This window comes from Fukomys damarensis, unplaced genomic scaffold (genome assembly GCF_012274545.1).
Source record: "Fukomys damarensis isolate Sample0158 unplaced genomic scaffold, DMR_v1.0_HiC HiC_scaffold_41, whole genome shotgun sequence".
Taxonomy (NCBI): domain Eukaryota; kingdom Metazoa; phylum Chordata; class Mammalia; order Rodentia; family Bathyergidae; genus Fukomys; species Fukomys damarensis.
In genome coordinates, this window is record NW_022900953.1 from 19,995 (window position 1) to 31,456 (window position 11,462).

Below are 11,462 nucleotides of genomic sequence, written 5' to 3' on the forward strand. Positions count from 1 at the left end.
AGAAGTGATTTTTAAAGTCAAGCCTTCTCAGGTTCTAAATGTGGTCCATACTGACTATGACATAAGGATATTTAATGTTTCTGTCACTTATAGGTACTACACAACCTAAAAGTTTCTTAGTAAGTTTTTATAAGGAATGGCTAAAGAATAGAAAGCCATCTGTTATAAAAATTCCAAAAAGGAAATATAGAAAAATCAAAATAGAAAGCATCAAAATAAGATTTAAGAAAGCGTGTGACTTCAGACTGTTTGTACAATCTTCTTAAGGAGAAAAAAATTTTTTGTTTGGAAAATATTATCAATACTAAAGAAAAGATATTGTAACAAAAATCCATACAAACATTTTTCATCTAAATTGTTACTACTAAATTACAATTACTGAACTTCCCTCCTATAGAGACATAGGATTAAGTTCCTATTAAACTCTGATCACAACAATTTCGTTAACTGACAGATACCAAGCCTTATTTCATGTGTGTTCCTGTTTTAAAATATCTTAGTTTATATATGAATTCTCACGGCCAAAACATATTACCGTGTATTTTTCTGCGCAAGCGCATACACACATATTTCATTTATTTTTGCCTTTTTGTTGTATCTTCAAACTGTGGTGAAGATATTTGTGTGTGGGGGTGGGCAGGTGGGTGTGTGCGTGCACACGTTCCCATTTTTATGTGTGGGAACCACGCCAGGGCTTTACATGTGCTAGGAGTTTTCTACTACTAAACTACATTCCCATCCACCAGCTCTCATCTTAAAATAGTAAGTCAACTGTTCTCCCCCTAACTACATTTGCTGAAAATCATAATCTGTTTACTAAAATGTACATTTCTACCCACTACATATAAAGTTTTTTTTTTTCTTTTTTTTTTACCGGGGATTGAACTGGGGCCTTGTGCATGAAAGGCGGGTGAAGGAAACACTGAGCTAAATTTCCCACCCTAAAATATTCTTGCTTTTAAGATAGTTTTCATCTTTATTCATATGGAAGTCAAAGTCAGAGCTGTTCAATGAATAATGGTTTTAGTCAGCAGTTTGGTAATATAAATATCACAGACCTTAAACAACTATCTCAATATATTTATTTCCACTTATTTCTGTAAAGAAAAACATTTTAAATGAAAAATCTAAGTATCAAACTTACTTAGAAGGATATGTTATCTTATAATATGACTATATGGCATACTTTTAAACATTTTCCAATTCAAATGGAAATTTTTAGCAAAAATCAAGAATAAAAATGAGAAATGATATTTCTCTTTTTCCAAAAAGTCCAGATTTGTATTACAGATAAAAATGTTTGCCGGGTATGGTGGCTCATGCCAGTAATTCCAGCACTCAGGAGGCTGAGGTAGGAGAATCACTGTGAGTTCAAGACCAGCCTGGTGTACATAGTGAATTTCAGGTCAGTCTTATAGTCTTAACTACACAGTGAGACCCTTTCTCAAAAAACAAAAAAGATGCTACACTTATGCTCTTTCTACTGTGATGAAATTTCAGAAAACATACAAGGTTAAACACCATTCACATGTAGGACATTAAAATATTGACTGAATCACTGCATTGATTAAAGACTTACTAGAGTTAATTAAATTTTCACATCCATCTCTTCTACCTTTCATTTCTTAAGTTATGAAGTTCTCAGGTCAAAATAAAAGACGATAGCAAGTGCCTCTGATTTTTAAAAAAACACCATAATTACATAACACAAATGAAAGTCAAGCAAAAATTTAGAGAAAAATACATTACCTTTTGAATAATCTTCCAGTAAGAGGTTGAAGTGACCTAATTGACAAAAGAAATCTGATTCCACTTTTCCATCAGCTTTTAACATTAAAGATTCATAGCAGTGAACAGCCTAGGAATGAAAAATACCAACATTTTAAAAAATAAAACTCTAAAAATGCATTTCATCCCTAAAAGAATATATATTTTACAAGTGCTAAAAAAAATCAACACACTCAATAAATTTCATTTTCTGCTGAATTAAATTATTTAAATGCACCTAAATAATATTACATAAAAGTGCAAATCCAAATTGTTATTTTGGGCCATGGATTTAGCTCAGCGCTTGGGTGGCCTGCCTTGCAAGTACAAGGACCTGAGTTCAATCACCGGTACCAAAACAATAAAAAAATAAAATAAATTGTTACTTTACTCCATGTTCAAATAGAAAAACTATTCTTGGGCTGGGGATTTTGCTCAGCGCCACTACCTGCCTTGCAAGTGCAAGGTCCTGAGTTTGATCCCTGGTACCAAAAAAACCTACAAAATAACAACAACAAAAGAAACTATTTTCAAGGTGTAAAAATAACTGTATACAACAAATGCTAAAGATTTTATAACAAAAAGCATAACTATTCTTTACTATTTCTCCTAATTTGTTGGGGGGTGCCAGGAATCGAACTTGGGACCTTACACTTCTGAGGCAGGAGGTGGAACCACTAAGCTAAATCCCCAGCCCTCTAATATTTTTCAAAATATTAGGTTAAATAAAAAAATACTACCACAATCATATATGGTGGTGCAGACCAATCCCAGCACTCAGAAGATACAATAGCATAAAGCATAGGCTTATAGTTCCAGCAAGGAAGGCTAAAACAAAGTATCGAGCCTCGGTGAGATCCTGTTAAGATAAAATAATGACTGGTGATGTAGCTCAATGTCAAGACCCTACCTGTAATTCTCCATACTGCCATATTTGTTTGTTTTTTTGTTTTTTGAGGCAGACTCTCACTGGGTAGTTCAGACTGCTCTGGAACTCACTGTGTAGCCCAGGCTGGTCTCGAACTCGCAGCGATCCTCCTGCCTCAGCCTCTCAAGTGCTGGGATTACAGGTGTGCACCACCAAACCCGGCTCATACTGCCATATTTGAAAAAGAGAAAAATTTAAAAGATATAATTAACTTTACCTGTTTCTTTTTACTATATTTTATAGGTCTACTATTAAAATTTAAATTGCAAATATAGCTCACAATTTCATTTCTTTGCTATGAGTCAAGATAGGCTTTAATGTAAAAACAAACGCCTAAAATTTATACTTATTCACTGTTATTTTTTGTCAGAAAATATATCAACTTTTAGAAACCTATAAACCTGTTTCAGTTAGGTATTGCCTACTCCTCTTTATACTTATTACTTCCACAATACACACAAACACATGTTCTTTTACTTTTTTTTTAATAGAGAAAAGGTGTACTTAAAAGAGTCAAATATTCTACATACTTCAGGAATTTGCAGGAGGGAAAACAACAAATGAAGACTTGATTAAAACATCAGGGGCAAAATGAGTGTTAATGTAAATAAGAGTTATCACTAATCACAGAACTTGGGGGACACTTCTTTCAACAAAGTCTTAATACTGAAAAAGCTGATACAATGTATTTTTGTTTTGGTTCCAGATTTGGGATTAAACACAGGGCTTTATATATGCATACTGGGTGGGCAAATGCTATACTTCCTGTAATTACCTTTTACCCTCTTCTCTGTCTCTCTGTCCCTTCCTTTCTTTTTTCCCCTCCTTCCTCTCTCTCTCTCTCTCTCTCCCCCATTTTTGAAAGCAGAATCACTATGCTTCCTAGGCTAGCCTTGAACTTAACAATCCTGCCTCAGCCTTCCCAGTAACTTGGATTGCTGGAATGCACTACAGCATCCACCCAGCTAGCAATTTTTAATTAGAAATTTTATATGTGTTTATGGAGTGCTGAGCACAAAATACTAACTTAATAACTGCTTCCTTCGCATTAAAGTCAAACTCTAACTTCTTCAAGTTCTTCAAGTTTCTCAATGATTTTTTCAAGATGTCTTACTTGAATAGCTTATAAATTTACTTTTAATAGGATAACTGCAAAAGAAAATACATAGGATATTTCAGATATCTAAAGTATTCTCTCTGTTCTAATGTCTCTTTAAAAGAACCTAAGGGCCAGGTGTGGTGACACAAACCTGTAATCCCAGCATTCCGGAGGATGAGGCAGGAGGATCGCTGTGAGTTCGAGACCAGCCTGGGCTACATAGTGAGGTCCAGGTCAGTCTCAACTATATAGTGAGACCCTGTCTCAAAAAACAACAACAACAACAAAAAAGACCTAGGAGTAAGAGAAATAAATAAAAGACTAAAGAATTCCCATTATTATTGAAGTACTGTAGCTTCCTCAAAAGATTCAGTTAGGATGAAAAGGTCTTGTTGGACAGAGTTCCCATATGAAACAGCTTAATTTTTTTTCTCTTTTGAAGAAAAGAATATTTCAAATATCTGTATTTATGCAAAGGATACCAAATCAGATTATAATTTTTCGAAAGCAAGTTCAAAGACCCTCTGCAATGAAAACTAGCCTGGACTAACTCAACCACGCTTACAATAATCTTTTTAAAAAAGTCTGTTCCAGGCATGGCTGTGCAAGCCTGAAATCCCACCTACTCAAAAGGCTAAGGCTAGAAGATCACCTAAGCAGAAGAATTTAAAACCAGTCTGATCAACACAAAAACACCAGCTCACAAATAAGTTTTAAGAAAGGAACTGGGATACGTTATTACTCATATCAAAGATGACTGTTTCAGTACCTATTTGACTTTTAGTAATGTACAAATAAGCATATTTAATACCAAATCACTTTTACTAAAACTAAAGTTAGAATTTACTCTGAAATAATTTAGAGATTACAAAATTTTGGTGCTCTGACAAACTAATACATTTTCAAGACTCTACTAGACCCCTGTTGTCCCTATATAGTTGCAGAAGAGAGGCCTTATTGATCTTATGTCCTAATGCCAAGTATTTCTTTTCAGAGTTCTTGGAACATATTTATAGTTATGTACACTAAGGCATAATTAGTTGTCTAGACAAGTAACAACAAAGCATAATACACTATTCTTTTCAGGGTTGAAGAAAGTAAAAAAGATAAGCAAAATTATTGTATAGGAATGGAGAAAAGTATATATAATAAACAATGTAGAATAAAGGATACCCAAATCAAAGACTTTTATATGCATGAAAAAAAAGTGCAGCAAATCCAAGGTGCAATGATTGGATTTTGATAACATAACCACTAACAGAAATGTTATTCATATATACTCTACTAAATTACCATATAAATTTGAATAAATTTGTGAAACCTAACTAAACTATTTGACTCAGTTACTTCATTTCTAATAATTTGCATGTGTCAATTTATAAGGAAGTTGTTTTTTAAAAGCTATAAATGTTCTAAAGGTCCACAAAAGAAGCCACAAGTGGCTATAAGTCCAGCACCCAGGAGGCTGAATTCAAGGCCAAGCTAGGCTACATAGCAAGTTCATGGACAGCCTAAACTACATAGGAAGAATCTCTCTCAAAAAGAAAAACAATTTCTAAAAAGGTCCACAAAAACTAATTAGATAAACCACCTCTTTCTTCTGCAATTATAAACCACTATCTGAGTTTAAACTTAACTGTACTTTATAAGATGATACTATTTACATGTTAGCAGGGGTTTCCTCATTTGGTTATTTATTTGTTTATTTTCCCAGTGCCAGAAATCAAACCTAGGACTTTGCACTTGCCAGGCTGGTGTGCACACTGAGCTACTTCCCCAGCCCTAACTTGTAGTAAATCTCCACTGTCAGACCTAACATCAAGTACTCTACATAAGTCTTCTTCCCTAATACAAAATCCTGGTAAACACAATGTCCTGATAAAAAAGACTCCCAAAAGACTAGTGTAATAAAATTATGAAATACTTTGCACAAAAAATGAAGGAAAATGGGTCAGGGATTTAGCTCAATGGCTCTGCCACCTGCTGTGCAAGTGTAAGGTCCCAAGTTCCATACTCAGTATCCCCCACCCCGCCAAAAAAAAGAGAAGGAAGGGGTGGAGGAGGAAGAGGAGAAAGGAATATGGACAGTGGAAGATGAGAGTAAAAATAAACTGAAAAGTGCCAGGCGCCCTGGCACACTCCTGTAATCCCAGCACTTGGGAGGCTGAGGCAGGAGGATCTCTTTGAGTTCGACACCAGCCTGGGATACAGAGTGAGTTCCAGGTCAGTCTCACTACATAGACCCTGTCTCAAAAAACCACCCTCCCTCCACATCACTGGTCATTCGAGAGATGCAGATGAAAACAACACTAAGATTCCACCTCACCCCACAAAGAATGGCTGCTATCAAGAAATCACACAATAACAAATGTTGGCGGGGTTGTGGGGAGAAAGGAACCCTCCTCCATTGTTGGTGGGAGTGCAGACTAGTGCAACCACTATGGAAATCAATATGGAGATACCTCAAAGAGCTTGGACTGGAGGTTCCATTTGACCCAGCCATCCCTCTGTTGGGTATCTTTCCAAGAGAACTGAAAGAATCATATCACAGAGAAGTATGTGCACCCATGTTTATAGCGGCACAGTTTGTAATAGCTAAATCTTGGAAACAACCTATTTGCCCATCCGTTGGAAACTGGATAAAGAAGTTGTGGTTTTTCTATAAAATGGAATATTACTCAGCCATAAAGAGCGAGAGAATAGATTCATTCATAGGAAAATGGATACATATTGAAGATATACTCCTAAGTGAAATAAATAAGTCCCACATGTGTAAATACCGAATAGTTTCCCTGGTGTGAATATTCTGCAACAATGCATAAGATTCTAATAAGATTACTGACATTTAGAAATGGGAGGAAAGGAGCTAAAGATGTAGGGAAGGTGTGATACATAGGGGAAGAACAAAAAGGGAAAAGAAAAAAATGTGAGAGAATGAAAAGATGAAAATAAAGTGTTTGTAGATGGGGAGGGGAGGAGGGGGTGAAGGGAGGGCAGAGGTAAGGGGAAAAAATGAGAATCAAGACTTGCCATGTAAAGGTACATGATCCCAACAATGAATGTAACTGTACTGTATCCCTAAATGTACCAATAAACTCAATAAAAAAACTAAAAAAAATAAAAAATAAAAAAAAACACCCTCCCAAAAAATAAAATAAAAATAAACTGAAGCTATAAAAATGTCAGAATGCTGCACATAGGTCAAAGGAAACAACACTTTAAGAACTTTTTTTTAAATTGGGCATGGTGTTTCAGGGCAGTAAATAGGAGGCTGAGGCATTACCAGTTCAAAAGATCTATGGGGAGGTGGGGGGACAGTGACGTGCTACGAGGGTCAGATGTACATTATAATTTAGAGTCACTTAGAATCTATTCTGTAGTACACAACAGAAGTGACAAATGACTGGAAATGAAGAGAAAAAAATACACAGTATTACTAGCCTAATTTTGCAGCCCCAATTTGGGCTGAGCAATACACTAGTCTGAAATATGGAGAGATCCTGAAAACCAGGAACCAAAGACTACACTCTCCAGTCTCTCTTGAATGCAATTCCCAAAATATTTCTTTACCTGGATGAATTCAGACACTAAAAACTCTCAATGCTTCACTTGGACCATCATTTCCGTGGCAGTCCACATCTTTTAGTAGAAATTCTAGCTAAAAATCTCCTGTCCCTTCCTTTAAACCCTAGCTGTCTTATCCATGTGTCAATGACTTTGCTATAAAAGCCTTTTTTAAATCTGTGCATAATACATCGTTTATTTACTTAACTTCCTAACAATCAAAAGATACCGAGTATCTCCATACATCAGTCATTTCTTTCAGACTGAAATCACTTACCTTAGCCTTCACATTAGCCCTATCCCAGAAGGAAATCAAAAAGTAGACTAAGAAGACAAAAGCCAGGCCAATAAACTAATATATGGGTTTTAATTAATCATCTTATCTATACAGACTCCCCACTACTCACAGGAAAAAGAACAAATTTCAGGATACCTCATTCTAATTGGATTGTTTCTCTCTTTAAAAAAGGAAAGATTATCCTTCTCCAATTCAAGAGCTTTGTCATTCTCACCTTCCTATCTTTCTGCTTTCCAATTATATACATATACGCAGCTAGAGATATAGCTTACATCACCAAATTATGTCACGTTTGATTTTAAAAATCCTACACAGGGTCATCTTAGATTTCTTATTTTCCTACTCATCAGGCAAGAGTACAGAGCCTTCTGAACAAAACAAATAAATACAAGTAACCTCTATGGTCCCTATCAAAGAAATACCTATACTTCTAGCAGATTACCTTCAATGAATAGAAGTTTCCTTGCACCTCAGAAATGGCAGTAAGTTTCCCACACCCTACTAATAAAAATTATTCTCCTTTTGGGGTTTTTTTTTGAGACAGGGTTTCTCTGTGTAGTTGAGACTGACCTGGAACTCACTATGTAGCCCAGGCTCATCTCAAATTCACAACAATCCTCCTGCCTCAGCCTCCCAAGTGCTGGGATTACAGGCATGTGCCACCATGCCTGGATTATTCTTTTTGATATCCCTTCCTCTCTACAATCATCAGATAATGGTCCAGCATTTCATCTTCCAGTAAATTTCAACTTTCTTAAACTTAAACTGGGAATTCCACATACCCAAAAGATCTCAAAGTTAAAAGGACAAAGAGCCCACTAAAAACCCACTTACCAGACTCAGACTATCAAAACTCCCAAAACATGGTAGATGTCATGCCCTTTGCCTTGCACAATCACCTTCTACTCCTCAGCCCCTACAAACTAATGTATAGGTGTCCCTTTGTTCTCAGCAACACTCCCTGCAATATAACCTCTTTTCAAAACCATCTCCCACTGCTTTTTTTTTTTAAACAGTAGCAAAATGTTTTAAAAGTAGGAAAAGAATTAGGCTCTGCAGAGCAAGTTTGGCCAAGGAAAAATCGGAAAAGAAATACATCCTACAACTACAGGATGGACCACAATTCAAGAGAGAACACAGTGATCCAATTGCTCTTTATAATTTGCCAATCTACACAAAACTTTTCTGAAACCTTACTCTCAAACCCTGATAAAAACTCCACTCCTTAATGGATCCTGCCAGAAGATAGAATGTACCTCAAACTCTCCAACCTCAAATACCTTCAACTAAGATGGCAGAGACCCTATGCATTTATCCTCACCATATCTATAGCCATGAAACACTGGGTCTTCCCTCTTGGATCCATTTCTCCAGACTAAAGCTCATTTCTGGAGGAAAAAAAAAAAAAAAGCACAAGCCCACACTTTCCTTACAGGTACAACTCTCAACTTCTCAGTTCTATGACTCTGTTTTACAAACATCTCAAAAGAAACTGATCAACAGGAGAAACCATGAGCAGCATAAGAAACTATGAGCCAGTTGGGCATGGTTGCGCACACCTGTAATCCCAGCACTCAGGAGACTAAGGCAGGAGGATCCCTGTGAGTTTGAGACCAGCCTGAGCTGCACAGTGAGTTGCAGGTCACTCTCAACTACATAGTGAGACCCTGTCTCAAAAAACCTAAAAAAAAAAAAAAAGAAAGAAAGAAACTATGAGCCAATCCACGACCAGTCTCCTACAATTCCTTGAACTTTGTTTGCTCCTCTGAAAAAACTATTATTCTTTTTCACAACAGAAGAGAAACACAGTTTTTTTCTGTAGGATAGTTATGTATAGGGAGAATTCACACATTTTTAGCCTAGCTAAAGAACCCTCTATTCCACTGGGTCTCAAGTCATCCACCCCCATATTCACCATGTTCTAAACAATCTTTTATAACTTTCCTCTTCTTTTTCTCAGAAGCACTAGTTCTTATTAAAAATATTTACTTCTAGCCCACCATTTAGAAAGCACAACCAGGTGTGTTATCACACACCTATAATTCCAGCACTCAGAAAGCTGAGGCAAAAGGATCGCTCCAAGTTTGAGGCCTGCCTGGACCACAAAGTGAGACCCTGTTTCAATTGCGGGGGGACCCTTCATTATTTAACATTTTAAAAGAACAAATCCTTCACCAATGGAAGACTTCTGGTTGTTTCTATTTCCATCATCTTCAGCTTACATGGTGATACCAACCTTAAATTAGCTGTACAAAAGGATATGGACCTAATCTTCAAAGATCAGGACAACACCCTCCTTAATTTATACTCAACATTCTTGCATAGACAGATCCAACAAACTATTTTAAACAAATTTCATTAACTTCTCTAAATTCCCTACAACTACCACATTACCGGCCCCACAACCCTTGAAACTTTCTTACATCAAGCCTGTTTTTAGTTTCTGTGAGCCAATACCTAACAGCCTCTTTTTGGGAAACTCCTTATCACAACCAAATCATTACTATCAAGAACCTTCATGGGGGATTTAACTCAGTGGCACTGCACCTGCCTGGCAAGTTCAAGGTCATGAGTTCGATCCCCCAACGTGTTTATTTCTTCAGACTACCCACAGTCTCAGTCTCTTCCCCAAGTAAATAGCCCTCTAAAGTCTTCCCAGGAGATCTACTTAACATCTCACCTTCCAATAACTATGTTATTTCATTCTATACTGGGGCCGCCTTAACCAGTTCCATCTTGGTCAGGGAAAGTCCTTCAACTTGGGGTACCTTATCCCTCACAGAACTTTTTCACTTTACCTCTTAACTTGCCTATTCTAATCAAGAATCTTCTTACTTTGCATTCAGCAATCCTACCTATGTCTGTCCACTAATTGGAAAGACATGTCTCTTGACCTATTTATTCTCCAACATCAACACAGCAATCCAAAACCAAATCCTCCTCATTCCCATCACTGACCAAGTTCTCCAAAACAGGGCAATCATTGTAATTTCCCTTCTAGTAACACTGGGGATATCCACAGGAGGAACTCCTAAAGGTAGATGAGACATTTCACTCACCTTCTACTAAAGCTTATTACAAGAACTATAGGAAAGGTTCAATGAAATCTCACAAAGCCTAGTAACAATTCAGGTCCAGTGGGATCTTTCCTGATTCCCACCATGACTGATTTATAACAACATCCCAAACCTCACACAAAACTGGTGAATTATACCCTTTTACTAAAAAAAAAAAAAAAAAAAATCCAACAAATCCCTCAGCAGTGGGACGAAACACAAAACTAGGCTATAAAATCAATGTGTGCTGACATTATATTATCTACATATTTTCTACATAAAAGCCTTGACCCTCCAAGCACTCATTTTGCTGCTCTAAATTATCATTATAAACAAATCATGAAGATTCAAGACAAAATATGCCAATCATTACATAATTTCCACTAACTAATCTACCAATATGTACACTGAAGAGTTTAACATATCATACAATTTTACAAGGTTTTCATAACATGAATCAGCTCTAGAGATACCTCATTTCAAAAACTGAACAGTGGGGCTGGGATTTAGCTCAGTGGTGCCACCACCTGCCTTGAAAGCACAAGGTCCTGAGTTTGATCCCTAGTACCAAAAAAAAAAATTAACAGTGAACCGTTTTTCAAGTACCTAAAGCATCATGATAAATTACAATGCAAAAATAAACTTCAACACTACTAATTATATAATCTTTGTCAGAAAAACGAGCTTGGCATAGTGATGCACATCTATAAACCCAATACTCTGAAAGTAGAGACAAGAGGATCACAAGTT

At 36.5% G+C, this 11,462-nt stretch overlaps 1 protein-coding gene across 1 annotated transcript in view; it reads right to left on the minus strand.

Moving 5' to 3' along the window:
* Window positions 1-1,749: 1,749 nt before the first annotated feature.
* LOC104850041 (histone demethylase UTY-like) overlaps window positions 1,750-11,462 on the minus strand; it is a gene marked incomplete at its 3' end in the record, with an annotated part of 25,047 nt that continues 15,334 nt past the window's right edge. The window contains exon 3 of the mRNA XM_033760580.1: window positions 1,750-1,858. Coding sequence (XP_033616471.1) covers window positions 1,750-1,858 — 109 coding nt within the window. The remainder of the gene's footprint in view (window positions 1,859-11,462) is intronic.